Source organism: Neoarius graeffei, chromosome 10, assembly GCF_027579695.1.
Source record: "Neoarius graeffei isolate fNeoGra1 chromosome 10, fNeoGra1.pri, whole genome shotgun sequence".
Classification (NCBI taxonomy): domain Eukaryota; kingdom Metazoa; phylum Chordata; class Actinopteri; order Siluriformes; family Ariidae; genus Neoarius; species Neoarius graeffei.
In genome coordinates this window covers 32,072,921-32,090,697 of record NC_083578.1, presented here as the reverse complement: position 1 = coordinate 32,090,697, position 17,777 = coordinate 32,072,921, and the positions used below count along the sequence as shown (strand labels likewise).

Genomic DNA, 17,777 nt, shown 5'->3' with positions numbered 1-17,777 from the left:
GTTCATCCACAGTTCCCCCCCCCCCCCCCCCCCACACACACACACACACACACACACACACAGGATCACCAAGCACGTCTTGGTTTGCTTTTTAAAAATAATAAATGCTTGAAGTTTTGTATGAAAAGCACAGGGTGACTGAATTGGTATGCCTTGCCAAACATACTACTGGTCCATGTTTGTTGTTTGTAAATAGTTTTGCCCATTCCTTCATTGAAGGGAAGCATTTCATTAGTTTTCATCTATTTCCTAGATGAAGACTGTTCTTTTTGGGATTCATTCATTCATTCTTCCAAAAATTGTTCAGTTTCTGACAAAATTTTAACTGCTGGTAGCCATGGACAACGGAAGCTCACTGACCCAAGATGACCTTGACCTATTTTTCAAGGACACAGAGCATATTTATGTGGCTCTTGTTGAAAATGTCATTTCATTTATTACAGTATCTACTAAAGATGTAAGGATTTCCCCCTAGATTTTATATAAACACATGATGTGCTCATTTCCTGCGCAAAAAGCTTCGATGCCAGTCATGCAGAAAGTGACGCATTCTGGACCGCGATTGAAAACAGTTTGTTTCCTAAATAGCCAAGACCTCAACATGTTCAAACACACCAGTGGTGCCAAAAGTTGTCATTTGCTCTGGTTACCTGGACTAGTACAGGTTCTTTGGTAAAGAAGTCTTTATCGATTTTTGAAATTTTTATTTTCATGCATTTTGCGCGTTTGCAAAAAGGGTAAATATAGCCATTTCACGATGAAATATTGATTTTGGCTAATAATATGCAATAGTAAACTAACTCAAATGTACCGATTCTACCAGAAGCAAGTGTCAAATTTCATCTACTTTTAGAGGTTAAAAAGGTCATTTTCTGTTTGACTGTACCATTTAAAAAAAAAAATCATAAAAATAGTTGAATATTTGCATACAATGACCTTTATATTTTTCTTTAGTAGATTATTGATAAATTGATATATTTTATCAAAAGCTATATATAAAAATTACAAAAATTTCCAAATGTGATGTTTATCGCTTAAAACTTTGCATTGGTGTTTTTTCTACTTTTAGCCTGAACTATTACCTCTACATAAATGAAATGTATTATTCACTATATATAAAATTTACATATCTCTTTCTATTTGTACTGTCAAATCGCATGTTTCTCTCATACATTTTCAGGTCAAGGTCAAAAGTCTGAAAAACTATTAAAACAGACAAAAAATGTAATTTTCACCTTAAAATAATATTTTTGGCTAATATGCTGTAGTAAGCTATCCTAAATATATACCCATTCTACCTGAATCAACTGTCAGATTTGACCTACTTTCCGAGGTCCGGTAGATCATTTTTAGGTCTTCATTCACTAATTTCGTCAGCTGTTTATATGTACAGATACTTTAGGGAGTAAACACAATCTTCATTGCATATTGTAATGGAAATAAATGGCAAACAGATGGAGTTTCTATAAAATGATACACAACAAGAAAGTTCTCTTTAAAAAGAGAACTATCAGATTTGGTTGTCAGTATGTAAGAAAAGTTGTCAGGCTTTTAAAAAGTGTAACTGGTAAATAGTGCAGTGAAAATGTAGACTGGATGTCATGTAAATGTATTGTAAGAAGAGTAGCATTACAGAACTGTGTCTCTGTGTAGGGGTGACGGTCTGTGGAGTGATTCGCTAGGTGAATGTTGCTTGGCACGAGGTGATTCAAATCCTTAGAGAGAGCTTTAGGGGCCAAGGGAATGTCGCAAGGCGATTGTCAGCGTGAGGCAAATGGCATGAGGCTGTTAATGTGGTCAGTTTACGTTTAAAATAAACAAAGACTCAAAATTGTCCGTGACAACTTCAGATTTCTATTTTTTTTAAATCAATTTATTTTTATAGATTGCATGGCTACATAACCAGGTTATAATAGTTTAAAAATATAATTTCAGTAGCTTACAAATGATACCAGACTCCCTGCCAATGCGATCTACACTGCCGAAGAAAAAGGTCATGGAAGATGGGCATTTTCACTGACTTTGGAGCTCTATGCCTTGGACACTGTTATGGAGCTCTTTATGTCTCAATTGATCATTTTCCCCAGGCCATTGATTGATTTGATTTTTGTTTATTCAATCTATTTTGGGGGTAGAATTTATACATTTACTTTTAAGATATGCGAAACCTATAGTATATTTGGTTTAAAATATTAAACCCCTATTCATAGCAACTATTTACTTAGTTTTGTACTGACAAAAATGTACATTGTTTTGTATTGTTTATGATCAAGAAGTTTAGAAGAGTCTTTTCAGTCATAATTTTTCTTAATCAAAATTTTGTTCAAATTATATTCTGAGAATTGAATTGTAAAGCTACAGTTGTGAATGAAATTGAATCACGAGTCTTTCGTTACACCCCTACTATTTGTACATTTATCATAGTGCTTTTAGTTTGCTTTCTTATTTAACTTCTACTTACCTTTGGTTTAAGGTAATTGTTGGATAATAACAATACTATCTTAAATGGAAAGTATAGTCAAATTTTGGAGCTGATTTTCAGTGACCCACTGTTACTGTATACAGTGGTGCTTGAAAGTTTGTGAATCCTTTAGAATTTTCTATATTTCTGCATAAATACGAGCTAAAACATCAGATTTTCACACAAGTCCTAAAAGTAGATAAAGAGAACCCAGTTAAACAAATGAGACAAAACTATTATACTTGGTCATTTACACTACCGTTCAAAAGTTTGGGGTCAGCCAGACAATTTTGTGTTTTCCATGAAAAGTCACACTTTTATTTACCACCATAAGTTGTAAAATGAATAGAAAATATAGTCAAGACATTTTTCTGGCCATTTTGAGCATTTAATCGACCCCACAAATGTGATGCTCCAGAAACTCAATCTGCTCAAAGGAAGGTCAGTTTTATAGCTTCTCTAAAGAGCTCAACTGTTTTCAGCTGTGCTAACATGATTGTACAAGGGTTTTCTAATCATCCATTAGCCTTCTGAGGCAATGAGCAAACACATTGTACCATTAGAACACTGGAGTGATAGTTGCTGGAAATGGGCCTCTATACACCTATGGAGATATTGCACCAAAAACCAGACATTTAGTAGAATTTAGCTAGAATAGTCATTTACCACATTAGCAATGTATAGAGTGTATTTCTGATTAGTTTAAAGTGATCTTCATTGAAAAGAACAGTGCTTTTCTTTCAAAAATAAGGAAATTTCAAAGTGACCCCAAACTTTTGAACGGTAGTGTATTTATTGAGGAAAATGATCCAATATTACATATCTGTGAATGGCAAAAGTATGTGAACCTTTGCTTTCAGTATCTGGTGTGACCCCCTTGTGCAGTAATAACTGCAACTAAATGTTTCTGGTAACTGTTGATCAGTCCTGCACACTGGCTTGGAGGAATTTTAGCCCATTCCTCCATACAGAACAGCTTCAACTCTGGGATGTTGGTGGGTTTCCTTACATGAACTGCTCACTTCAGGTCCTTCCACAACATTTCGATTGGATTAAGGTCAGGACTTTGACTTGGCCATTCCAAAACATTAACTTTATTCTTCTTTAACCATTCTTTGGTAGAACAACTTGTGTGCTTAGGGTTGTTGTCTTGCTGCATGACCCACCTTCTCTTGAGATTCAGTTCATGGACAGATGTCCTGACATTTTCCTTTAGAATCCACTGGTATAATTCAGAATTCATTGTTCCATCAATGATGGCAAGCTGTCCTGGCCCAGATGCAGCAAAACAGGTCCAAACCATGATACTACCAACACCATGTTTCACAGATGGGATAAGGTTCTTATACTTGAATGCAGTGTTTTCCTTTCTCCAAACATAATGCTTCTTATTTAAACCAAAAAGTTCTGTTTTGGTCTCATCTGTCCACAAAACATTTTTCCAATAGCCTTCTGGCTTGTCCATGTGATCCTTAACAAACTGCAGACGAGTAGCAATGTTCTTTTTGGAGAGCAGTGGCTTTCTCCTTGCAACCCTGCCATGCACACCATTGTTGTTCAGTGTTCTCCTGATGGTGGACTCATGAACGTTTAATATTAGCCAATGTAAGCGAGGCCTTCAGTTGCTTAGAAGTTACCTTGAGGTCCTTTGTGACCTCGCCGACTATTACATGCCTTGCTCTCTAGGAGTGATCTTTGTTGGTCGACCACTCCTGGGGAGGGTAGCAATGGTCTTGAATTTCCTCCATTTGTACACAGTCTGTCTGGCTGTGGATTGATAGTGTCCAAACTCTTTAGAGATGGTTTTGTAACCTTTTCCAGCATGATGAGCATCAACAATGCTTTTTCTGAGGTCCTCAGAAATCTCCTTTGTTTGTGCCATGATACACTTCCACAAACGTGTGTTGTGAAGATCAGACTTTGATAGATCCCTGTTCTTTAAATAAAACGGTGCCCACTCACACCTGATTGTCATCCCATTGATTGAAAACACCTGACTCTAATTTTACCTTCAAATTAACTGCTAATCCTAGAGGTTCACATACTTTTGCCACTCACAGATATGTAATATTGGCTTGTTTTCCTCAATAAATAAATGACTAGGTATAATATTTTTGTCTCATTTGTTTAACTGGGTTCTCTTTATCTACTTTTAGGACTTGTGTGACAATCTGATGATCTTTTAGGTCATATTTATGCAGAAATATAGAAAATTCTAAAGGGCTCACAAACTTTCAAGCACCACTGTACTACTGCAACAATGGTTTTTGGTAGTACAGCTGAAAGCATTGCTGACTTGCAGATCCAGGACCCTGTTTCCATTCGGAGCTCAAGTTACTGTCTGTTTTTTCTCTTTGTGTCCCCATGGGTTTCATCCCTCTTTCCAAAAACTTTGCCAGTAGATGGATTGGCTATGTTTAATTGCCCCTTGGTGTTTGTGTGTCTATGGTCCTGCATCATGGTCAGTGTTCCCAGTGTTCCTGAGATAGGCTCCAGATCCACAGTGACCCTGACAAGGATAATGCAGTTACTGTGAGTGAATGAATGCTTTTTAATCATATTCTTGGGCACTTCAGAAAAAGGCCAGCATTCACAGTATGTGGAAGTGATTCCTATTTGCCAAAACTGAAATGTAATGGAAGATTACTATCAGAAAGCATTATATTTCAAAATAAGTTTTCTGTCATTTGTCATCCTAGTGTTCTCCATAAGTTTGTCTTATAAGATGTACCTAAAATTGTCTTGCTACAAGACATGGGTTTCCTACATAGACCATGAGAAGTCAGCATTTTCTGTGTGCTTCTTTTTCAAACGTGTTGGAAAGATTGTATTCAGGGTAAATAACGGCATACTGTATGGTACCTTTTTAGACGGCATACCAGATTTACGACGCTTTCCCTTTGAGGGATCTGCAACATGCAGCCTGCTTCCTCTTAAAATGTCTCCTACTGTTCCATGGTGTAATGTTCTTAAGAGCACTAGCGAAATAGCTTTGGGTGAAAGATTCAAAATGAATTAGGTACACTGTTTGAAAGGGAACCTGGACTGTTTTCCTTTGTAACATGTTGCTTGTTCTTTCTGCTTCTGTTCATGCTTATCATAAATGTAATTTAAGTAACTTAAATAACTGACTGAATGAATAAACTGTATATGTCATGTTTACTATGACTGTCCATAGTTTTGTCTCTCTCTTGTGCGCGCACACTTTATTTGTCCACAGTGTGAGAGAAAGTTGTTTTTATGGATTGCACCTTTTATGTTTTGAGTCTTTTTGCACTCATGTCCGTTTAGATATTGCCGTGCAGTCCTGGATAAAAAAAAAATACAATGAATTATAAAGTTCAAGTTATTCAAGCAAATTATTGTTTAAACTTGGCCGATGTTATTTTTTCACTTTAGTGATGATAATTTAGATTTTTTGCTTGCTCAGAAATGCTAAGCTCGGTAAATCGATCTGATTTGATAATACAGTAAATTGACCAGGGCCTGTAATTTGTCTGTGTTTAATGTGGCATCCACAAACAGATTACACAGTCTTGTGCAAAAGTATTGGAACAACAAAGCCAATTATTTTGGTTTTGCTACACACTAAAGACATTTTGGTTTGAGATCAAAAGATTAATGAAATACTGGATCCAAATTTCAGCATTCATTTCCCAGGATTAAGTCCATATTATGTGAAAACTATATTCAGGCCTTCTGTGTATTTTTAAAATATGCAAGTTGTTTTATTTGATCACCTTGTTTAAACTATGGGGGACACATTGGTAATGGTAGTTATATTATTTTTGACTGCAGTTACAGAAAATCGTTGTTTAAGTCATGGCTCAATATAACATTTGAAATGATTGGGGTTCTGGACTAGGTGAACCATATTCTTTCAGATTTCACATTTAAATGTTTATTATTATTATTATTATTATTATTATTATTATTATTATAATCTATCTTTCAGGTTAGTTTCTGGGTGGTGAGAGAGATACTGACGGCACAGACCCTGAAGATCCGTGCTGAAATTTTGAGTCACTTCATCAAAATTGCAAAGGTGGGATATGGTTGCTCTCAATCGTCATTACGACATCAAATAAAGCTTTTTTTTTTAAATCAAACATTCATTTCTGTTTTACAGTCAGCAACTAGTTTTGTTTCAGCAATTTCTTTTTGTTTTCTATATCATTTCCCATGGGCTTAAGGCCCGGTCACACAGCGCTTTACGGCTTTATCACGGCCAAAACCCGTCAAAAAGTGCTCTCCCGTGAAGCAGACGATGTTGTTCGTGTTGATGTCGAAGTTAAGACGTGTTACAGTCGATATACAGACGTGACAGGACGCAGGGGGAAATCGGAACGGCGTCGGACGCGGCAAAAAGTTTTGGACTGCTCAAAACTTTAGACCGCGGACAACCACGGCCGGCACACGTGGTAAAGACGTGCAACACAGGTGAAAAACACGTGATAATCAGTGTCCCGGCCGTTATTAAAACTTGGGGAGACGTGGTAAGACGCGAAAGTTTGGCGGTCTATCACGGGCAGAGCACGGTCATCGGACGGGTGTTACGCGTTGGTATCACGGGATATAGCGTGTGTTTAGCGGCTTATCACTGAGAAATGGATTTTTCCGCGTACATAGCACTGTCTAAGCTCGTTAAACGACGTCTCAAACAAGTTCTAAATTCGATTGATCACTGTCTAATCACTTCTGCATCACTTCTGATTTGCGGCATGTAAATACCGTAATTTTCTGAGACCTCGGCACTTGCAGTCTAGATGTCAAGGGGTGAACATGAACCCTCAACGCTGTGATGTCCTCATCTTAATGCTCCAGCACCAACAGAACCAACTGATACAGGCTCAACATATCCTACCGCTTTTATATGCGCAGCAAGCCGCTCTTCCAACGACACTGAGCCGCGGTTACCCGTGATTTGGCAGTGCTATGGCAGTGAAACAGCCGCCGACGGCCATACCCCATACAAAGCACGGCAAAGCCAAAATTGACCAAAAATTACCACTTACGACCACGTCCACCAGATTTTTGTATCTTTTTGTACGTGATATAGACGCGGAGTGCTGTGTGACCGGGCCTTCAAGCCAGTCTGGAAAGGAACCAGTCTTAAATCCCTGTGAGCTGAGCCCATTTGTACCTGACATTTATGGCTGTATGTACAGCCATGTGTGGTCACAAGATTAACAAGCTTCTTGGTCGGCATTTGAGAAACACAGGAAATGTGTAGACTTGAGTCTGAGCTTTCTAAACATTTTCATAATGAGTGAGATGTCAAGTGAATCATGACAGCAAAAAGTGCTTAATATTTATTTTATGTATTTATATTCATAAGGGTGCTTCTCTGGTAACAAGCTTAAAATGTCTTAGAGATTTTGCAGTAGTTTCTGTAAACAACTCTAGCTTTTATAATAATTTTATAATATTAATATTTTATAGGGTTGGTATGAAATCTTTCAAAAACACTGAAATTAAGAAATGAATATTTGTAATTCCTAACTTAAAGTTAAATTGACCGGGGTCCCCCCCCCCCCCCCCCCCCCCCCCCCCCACACACACACACACACACATACCTCATCTCTGTCTCACTCTTGGTCACACCAAAAAAAAAAAAGGGGAAAAACCCGACATAAAATCAGTCTGTTTTGTATTCCCGTTCAGCTGGTTAATCATAAAACACTATCTTAAGGCTCCACATGGTGCATTTAACAGCAGCTGTCAAGTCATCAGTTTCTTTTCTTGTTCTGAATGATGACTGGTAGTAAATTGAAATAGAATTTATTTGGCCAATATAGAACTTTCAAACACACAAGCTCCCCCCCCCCTTCCATTTTCAGAGTTGCTCCTTCTGCCTCACACAGGAAGGCTAGGTAACCACATGGAGTTATTACATTAACCTCTTTCCCCCTGTTACCTCCAGGCATGCTTCAGAGAACTTGAGAGGGCCATACTAACAACTAGTCTAATGGCTAAAACAGAAGAGCAAACCATAGAAACCTTTTTCAACAACAGCCATTCAGAAATATATGCAGTGTATATGTGAGAAATGGCAAAAGCATGAAGTAATTTGTGTGCAAGTGAGCCAGGGGAAAAATAGGAGGGTGAAAGTGATGCATCTCTGCTGTTAGTGAATATCAAAGAGACATGATTAAAAACTAACTTCTTTCAAAATGGACCAACCACCTAAATAAATATTTGATTTCTCACACTGAACTTGAAAGGGGCTAAAGCTTGACATATTTGGTTTGAATATGAAAGAAAAATAAATTAAGAAATGAGGAAAAGTATATCTAGTCTTGGACAAGTAGAGTTGAAACAAAAATAGTTTATATAAAAATGATGAGTTTCTGGTTTTTGGGGGAAAAGTTCACACTAATCTAACATAAGGCCTTTGGATATGAGGCCTTATTCAGAGATGAGTTATATGTGTATAGTTAAGATTTAATTCTGAAATTGCGTACATTAGTACTCAGACTACAGAAGTCATGATAAACTTAAAAGCTATATACGTGTCAGTCCACCAGATTTTCATACCAGATGCTCAGATTATGGATTTTGAGTTATACCTGCTGCATTAAATTACCAAGCCTCTGTATGCAGGAAATACAAAAGAAATTGAAATTGGACCAAGGGACGTTACTGTAAATCTGACATGAAATCATGTGCACGCAACCCGAAATGGTCCATTTTCCAGGCACTGACAACAGATGATACAGAACCTTGTGAATCCATCAGGAGACAGTCTTGACTGTAGATGATTGGCAAATTTCCCAGATTTGTTGCGCAACAAACCACAAAATGCTGCTCAGAAGGTCAAGAAAACATGTGGTGAACTATTAGCGCTGCCGAGCAAATGTTGTGCGGAAACTATGCTTGCATGATCAACGCATTTTCACTACATATCAAAAAGTCATTTGCCCATTTTTATGGCAGAAGGAAGATCTATACTTGTCTCAGTCATGGATGATGTTAAAAGTGGTAAATGTGTCCCATAGGGGCGCTATTGAGGTGATTATTCATTTATAGTTACTGGATCAGCCAGCGAAAACGGTGCAAAATAGTGCACGCTTTTCAACACCTTCTGTAAAAAGCGCACCTGGTATAAAAATCATGTGGCATGACACATTATATGGAATTATCATTGTTCTAATCAGTTCATCTGTTGGGATTTTGTATTTGATCAAAACAGGTCATGGTTGCAGTTCGAATGTCTGCAACAGTTGTTCTTCCATAGATTATTTCCTGTTGGAAGTATATTTTTAAGGGTATTTAAGGCATTAATAGCAAGGAGGATTAGACTTGTTGGCATCCTTGCTAGTGCCATTGGTATGGTGTTCCACTTGTCTTTACATGAGAGCACATAGAATAAACAAGAACAAGGTGTCATTTTATTAATTCATTTTAAAATGTTGAATTAAAACGACAGTAAAGGCCTACATGGCCCACACATGCAATGCGATTTCATGACCTTGATTTAGCAACATTCTGGCTTCATTAAGTGTGTATAAAAGTACCTGTGTAACATAGTACAATGCAAAATTATAGGATGTCCTGGACCAAGTGATACTTTATAAGATAATGCAATGTAAAGGGGAGGACTATTCATGTAGTAGACGCCTATTAGATGTTTATTTCAGTACTTTCAGTCTTCTCATTCATATGTCATCATGTAAGAAATTTTTTTTTAACTGTATCTTCATGTGACACACTTTTATTGTCCTTTGCTTTTATATTACATTTGACAGCAAAGGAAAAAATACTGTCTGCCTCTTCAGTCTGTAATTTCTATCTCTGTTGTTTTCAAGCAGTGATTGAAATGCTATTGGGGGGGCCTGAGTTTGAACATGAGTAACTTTCCCCATGTAAATATTAGCATAAATTTTGCACTCAAAAGTCACCAACTGTGAAATAAAGCCCATAGTGCTGAGCTATACGGTGCCTTGCAAAAGTATTCATCCCCCTTGGTATTCGTCCTTTTTTGTCGCATAACAAGCTGGAATTAAAATGGATTTATGGGGGATGAACACCATTTGATTTACACAACATGCCTACCACTTTAAAGGTGCTTTTTTATTGTGACACAAACAATTAAGATGGAAAAAAAAACTAAACAGGAATCTGGAGTGTGCATAGGTATTCACCCCCTTTCATATGAAACCTCTAAATAAGAGTTGGTCCAACCAATTAACTTCATAAGTCACATAATTGGTAGATTAAAATCCACCTGTATGCAGTCAAAGTGCCACATGATCTGTCACATGATGTCTGTATAAATCAACCTGTTCTGGAAGGACCCTGACTCTGCAACACTACTAAGCAAGCAACATGAAAACCAAGGAGCACTCCAAACAGGTCAGAGACAAAGTTGTGAAGAAGTATAGATCGGTTGGGTTATAAAAAAAAAAATCCCAAACTTTTTGAATATTCCACAGAGTACCATTAAATCCATTATAGCAAAATGGAAAGAATATGGCACCACTACAAACCTGACAAGAGAAGGCCACCCACCAAAACTCACAGACTGGGCAAGGAGGGCATTAATCAGAGATGCAACAAAGACACCAAAGAGAACACTGAAGGAGCTGTAAAGATCCACAGCAGAGATGGGAGTATCTGTCCATCGGAGCACTTTAAGCCGTACACGCCACTGAGCAGGGCTTTATGGAAGAGTGGCCAGAAAAAAGCCATTGCTTAAAGAAAAAAAAAAGAAAATGTGCTTCGAGTTTGCCCAACAGCATGTGGCAGACTCCCTAAACACATGGAAGAAGATTCTCTGGTCAGATGAGACTAAAATTGAACTTTTTGGCCATCATGGGACATGCCTTGTGTGGCACAAACCGAACACTTCCCATCACTCTGAGAACACCACTCCTACAGTAAAGCATGGTGGTGGCAGCATCATGCTGTGGGGATGTTTTTCATCTGCAGGGACAGGAAAGCCAGTCAACATGGAAGGAAAGACGGATGGCACTAAATACAGGGCAGTTCTGTAAAGTGTGTGTGTGTATACACACACATTTTATATATATATATATATATATATATATATATATATATATATATATATATATAGAGAGAGAGAGAGAGAGAGAGAGAGAGAGAGAGAGAGAGAGTTTGAGTTGGCCAAAGGTTTGAGACTGGGGCGAAGGTTCTCTTTCCAGCAGAACAATGACCCGAAACATCCTGTAAAAGCTACACTGGAGTGGTTTAAAGTGAAACATATCTGGAGTGGTTTAAAGTGAGTCCGGTTTTAGCTGTTCATCACAGAGACAATGTAAATGTCTTGGAATGGCCTAGTCAAACCCCAGACCTCAATTCAATTGAGAATCTGTGGCATAATTTGAGGATTGCTGTATAGCAGTGCAATCCATCTAATTTGGAGGAGTTTTGCCTTGAGGAATGGGCAAAAATCCCAGTGAGTAGATGTGCTAAGCTAATTGAGACATACCCCAAGAGACTTCCAGCTGTAATTGCAGCAAAAGGTGGATCTACAAAGTATTGATTTGGGGGGGGGTGAGTACCTATGCACACTCCAGATTTCTGGTTTTTTTTTTAATCTTAATTATTGTTTGTGGCACAAAAAAATGCACTTTTAAAGTGGTAGGCATGTTGTGTAAATCAAATGGTACTAACACCCCCCCCCCCCCCAATCCATTTTAATTCCAGCTTGTAATGCGACAAAATAGGACAAACACCAATGGGGATGAATACTTTTGCAAGACACTGTCTTTCCCCAAGTTGTATTACAATAACAGTTACTTTCAGTATTGGATACAGCAATGTTTTGGATTCAGTATTGTATTTGAGATCTTAATGACTCTCATTTTGTTTTTATATTTGTAATATGTTTTTGCTTCACATTTTGTAATTTCAAGGATTTTCTAAGTGATTTTGTCAGAATGCTTGTCTTGTTGTTGATGTCCCTGCAGAAGCTGCTGGAGCTGAATAACCTGCACTCTCTGGTGTCTGTGGTGTCAGCCTTACAGAGTGCACCGATCTTCAGATTGAGCAAGACCTGGACAGTAAGAACACAAACATTTTCATTTCCAAATGACTGTTCATTTGATCATTGTGATGACTTTATTCTCAACTTACCTTTTCTTACTGTTGAAAACAATTTGGTAGTAATACTATAAACAATCCAAAAAAAGAAAACCCCTCAGCATACAATGTTTTCAGTGAGCTTTATTGAGTCATTCACTTTACTGAATACTACTGGCTAACTGACTGAAGTTTTGTCTTACTTCAGCAGTAGCAAGAATGTGTAGAAAATTTTTAAAGCTTTTGTTTCAGGCTTAGAACTCAGACTTGCATGCTGAAATGCAGTTCTCACACTCTTTTTGCTCAAGCAAGCTCTTTTTGGTCACAAGCAAAAAGCTAGTTTTCAGAGACACTTATTTCCGACTGGACATTTGCATAAGCTTGTCAGGACAGTCCTTAAGAGGGAAATCCCAAGGTGTGTGCTTCAGGGAGCATGACCAATGGAAGCACTTCACCCTTTTCAGAAATACAGTAATAAGAGAGAGATGCTGTCCCATGGGTTATGACTTGCTGCAAATGCAGCCATATACTTGCCAAACGTTTTTGTAGAAATTCCGTGAGGTGGGACAATGAGGAACTGGAGACGGGCGCGACAATTCAAGGTGCACCTTATTTTTATAGTTCACTTTTCAGTGACTACTAACACATGTAGGAGAATGCAGCTCGTTCTTTTGTTACTGGCCATCTGCAACAGGCACAGAGAGACACAAGTGTAACTTGTCATGTTACCTGCTGGTTCAACCTGACTCCTTGCCATTCACAGCCAATGTTCGACCACCCCCTCGCTGCCACATGCCCTCACCGCCCGACTCAGGAGGTCCAGCTCCACCCCCCTCCTGGTGGAAGAGGTAGTCCACCACCACCATCTGCACCCCCAGCCTGTGGACCACCTCGAATTTAAAGGGCTGAAAGGCCAGATACCAATGAGTGATCCATGTGTTGGCTCCACCGCATGAAGGATGCCAGTGGAGCGGGGTGTGGTTCAAATGGAGGATAAAAGGGTGTCCTAGCAGATAGTACTGGAGCGTGAGGACCACCCACTTGATGGCCAAACACTCCTTCTCGATGGTGCTGTATGTAGACTCTGGCATCAAGAGCTCCCAGCTGATGTACAGCACTGGGGGCTCTTCCCCCTCCACCACCCCCCAGCACTCTGTCCAATGCATCAGTCTGCAAAACAAAAAGGGGAAATAAAAGTCAGGAGAATGCAGCAGCGGGCCCCCCACACAAAACTGCTTTAACCTACACAAAAGCCCATTTGCATGGCTCCATCCACTGGACCAGATCTGGTGCCCCCTTTTTAGTGAGGTCAGTCAGTGGGCTGGTGACATCCAAAAAGTTGGGCACAAACTGCCTATAATAACCAGCCAGCCCCAGGAACTGCCTCACCCCCTTTTTGGTCTTGGGTCTCAGGCAGGCCACAATTGCTGTCGTCTCTTCCTTAGTCTGTGTCCTGCATCACTCAATATAGTCTGTCCTTAATAATGGAAAAATATGGAAAGGAAAGCACAAAATTAGGTGGGAGGTTTTGACCATCAATTACTTTCACTTGGTCCAAAATGTGCATCAGAGTCTTGTCTCGTATCTGCTCCAGCGGGAACTCCCCTGAGGGATTTCCACACTATCCTTTCCTCCCCGAAGTTAAATAGTGATGGGCATTAGCAGGTATTTTTGAACAGCCATGTGTGCATACCTCACCACCAATTTTACATTTCCTAATGCCTCACATTGAATCAGACTTTCATGAATGGAGGTCTGATTACAGCCTGATCAATGTGTACCCCTTGAATACTCACAGAGACATGGTATGTTCCTGCTTGGTTGGGGGAAGCCTGTGGTATGTTAGAAATGCGAATCAGAATCCCTGCCTCTTTGCAGAAATGCTGATTCCCGGAAATCCCAGCCTTCCTGCTATGCCAGTAGATCTGCCTAGACTTTCTACTGATTTTGGGGGACATGGGGGGGGGGGTAAGTGGCAGCACAGACAAGGAAGGAGAAAGGGGTGAGGAGAAATGAGGACAGACACAAGTGCAGCGAGTGGGAATCAAGGGAATTAGACCCTGACTTCACAGGGCTGGGGTAGGGGAGGGATGAGGAGAGGGAGAGCGTGAGCAAGAGGAAGAGAAGCTGCAGGTGCACCTGCTCCCAGAAATGCCATCAGGTGGTCCTCTGCCAGTCGGATCATCTCCTCCAGCGATGCCATGCAGTGACACTGGATCCGCATTGACTTCTCACTCAGCAGTTAGGTGACAAACTGCTCCAGTGTCACATGATCAATGACATCCTCCACATCACATTCCACTGCCAGCAGCCACGGTCACCAGGCATCCCGGAGCTGCTGCACGAATGCAAAGGGGTGGCCGACTTCATCGTAGGCAATGTTCTTTGGGGCCACAGCCGACCCACTGCAGTATAGCCTGCTTCAGGTCCGGGTACTCCAGCATGCTGGTGGCCAGGAGCTGTGAACTGTGTGAGCCACCCACTATGAGATTGGCCACAAGTTCACCTCCACAATGCGCTTGAACAGCTCGAGGATGTCTTCTGGGTCATCCTGCAGCCCCATCTTAACCAACTGAACAGGAACACTGGCCACAGGAGCACCTGCTGGAGTACCCACTGACTGGACCAAGCTCTGCACCACTCGTGTTGGGGGTGGTGCCTTCTAGGAACGAGGGGGCATAATTCTCCCCCCTTATGCAGCCTGGAAAAAGCTGTTCCTCAGCCTGGTGGTTCTTGCCTAGATCCTGTGTTGCCTTCTTCCTGAAGAGAAGGGAGTAAACAGTTCAATAACAGGGTTGGTAGTCCCTCATGATATAGGAGGCCTTTTTCCTGCACCTGCTGATGTAAATGTCACTGATATTGGGCAGGCAGCAAGAGAACAGTCAGTTCTTGAAGTTGATGTGTTGGAAGCAGGAAAAATGGGCAAGCGTAAGAATCTGAGTGACTTGGACAAAGGGCAAATTGTGATGGCCAGGTGACTGGGCTTGAGCATCTCCAAAATGGCACATCTTGTGGGGTTCCCAGTATGCAATGGTTAATATCTACCAAAGCTAGTCCAAGTAATTACAACTGGTTAAAGGGTCATGGGTGTCCAAGGCTCGTTGATGCATATGATGAATGATGATGAATGAACCTTTATTGTCACTAGTCACAAGTACCAGCAAAATTAACTGTCAACCTGTCTGTACATATACATACAATTGACACGGGGAGTACACAGGACAGGAAGACAGGGATGAAAAAAATACAGTAGTAACATGAGGGGAGGAGAAAAAAGCAACCCCCACACTATGCTCCTGGGGGGAGTACAGTGTGGGAACATGAAAAAAAACACCTCGGCACATAAGCACAAAAAAAAAACCCAGTACACTTTACACATGACTCGGGACTTGAGGGGGAAAGGGGTGAGGGAAAGGGCGGAGGTATAGGTAACCCAGCGCAAACAAGCAGTCCGGTCCTGCAGCCAGATGGTGCTTACCAGCTTGTCACACTGGGGGTAAAAGCGGCAACCGTGGGAAGAGGGGGGAGGAATACAAGAGTCTAATAGCAGTGACCTCCGGGGGGGAATTGTTTTCCCAGCAACGGCCTTGGCCAAGGCCAGTGCTGTCTGAGGGAGCTGAAAGCAGATAAGATTGTTTGGTCTTGGGGCGAGTAGACGCATTCCTTTACACGACTACTGTTTGTCCATTCTGGTCTCCAAATCGAATCCATTTTCCTTTGCAAAGCCGAAAGCTTCTCCATGATGTTATCCATGTTGCGGTTCAAGTTCTGAATAGCCACAGTCTGAGTGCCAACAGCTCTGCCCACCGCTTCAATCATGTCGGGCAGCTTTATGGGTCTCTGGACAGCTGTCACCGTTTTCTGATTTCCTCGATAAACCAGGGCAATGCCTAATCCAATCAGCAAAAGTCCTGTAATCATGGTTCTGAATAGGCATGTGTCTTCAGTGTCCTCCACAGAAAGAACCGCCAGGCACACGACCCGCCACCGCTCCCACGCATCCATCGTGTAGCCAGCTGCGAACGTTCCGGCAGGACAGGCTGGTTCCCCCGAACCCAGGCTTCTCATCGAGAAGATTGTGTCAATTGCGTGAAGAGACCAGTTTATCAATTCCGTGGTTTTTAATTTGGAGAGCAGTGTAGAGAGAGTCTCTCAAAAGTATAGACACTAGACAGACGAGACCGCAGAAGCAGGAAAGATAAGGGAAGGGAGAGGCAGAGAAATGCAACTGCCTTCCATGAGAGCATGGAGAATAGATATGGGGAGTTAAGGCAAGCCTGTCTGGTCCCATCCTACAGAAGAGCTATTGTAGCACAAACTCCTAAAAAAGTTAATGTTAGAAAGGTGTCAGAAGACAGTGCATCACAGTTTGGTGCATATGGGGCTGCATAGCTGGAGACCAGTCAGAGTGCCCATGCTGACCCCTATCCACCATCACAAGTGCCTACAATAGGCATGTGGACATCAGAACTGGGCCATGGAGCAATGGAAGAAGGTGGCCTGGTCTGATTATTTGCATTTTCTTTTACATCATGTGGATGGCCAGGTGCATGTGCATTGCTTCCCTGGGGAAGAGATGGCACCAGGATGCACTATGGAAAGGAGGCAAACCAGAAGAGGCAGTGTGATGCTATGGGCAATGTTCTGCTGGGAAACCTTGGGCCTTGGCATTTATTCATTTGACACATACCACCTACTTAAACATTGTTGCAGACCAGGTACACCTATTTCATGACCACGGTATACCCTATTGGTAGTGGCCTCTTTCAGCAGGATAATGCACCCTGCCACACTGGAAAAAATGCTCATGAATGGTTTCAGGAACATGGCAAAGAACTCAAGGTGTTGACTTCGCCTCCAAGTTTCCCAGATCTCAAGCCGATCAAGCTTCTGTGAGATGTGTTGGACAAACAAGTCCAATCCATCAAGATCCCACCTCACAACTTGTAGATTTTAAAGAATCTGTTGCTAACGACACCACAGCACACCTTCAGAACTATAGTGAAGTCCATACCTCAATGGTACAGAGCTGTTTTGGTGACACAAGGGGACCTAAGCAATATTAAGGAGGTGGTTTTAATGTTCGGGCTTTCTAAGTGTAATTGTGCAGCTTCAGTCTGCATGTCTTGTTGTAATAAGATCCATTTGTCTCCCACTGAGAAAGTAAATGCAAGTGACTGATGGGGTTTTTTTTTCCAATTTTTTTTCTTCAAGACTTGGCCATTTTTGAAGTGCTTCCCATGGGTGAAAACGTTTGAAATTTGGCACAAAC

General features: G+C 40.9%; 1 protein-coding gene across 4 annotated transcripts in view; it reads left to right on the top strand.

Annotated features, from left to right (window-relative positions):
* ralgps1 (Ral GEF with PH domain and SH3 binding motif 1) overlaps window positions 1-17,777 on the top strand; it is a 259,497-nt gene that overhangs the window by 89,855 nt on the left and 151,865 nt on the right. For all 4 annotated transcript variants that reach the window (XM_060931718.1, XM_060931716.1, XM_060931717.1 and 1 more), the window contains 2 exons: window positions 6,417-6,506; window positions 12,394-12,486. In XM_060931718.1, coding sequence (XP_060787701.1) covers window positions 6,417-6,506; window positions 12,394-12,486 — 183 coding nt within the window. The remainder of the gene's footprint in view (window positions 1-6,416; window positions 6,507-12,393; window positions 12,487-17,777) is intronic.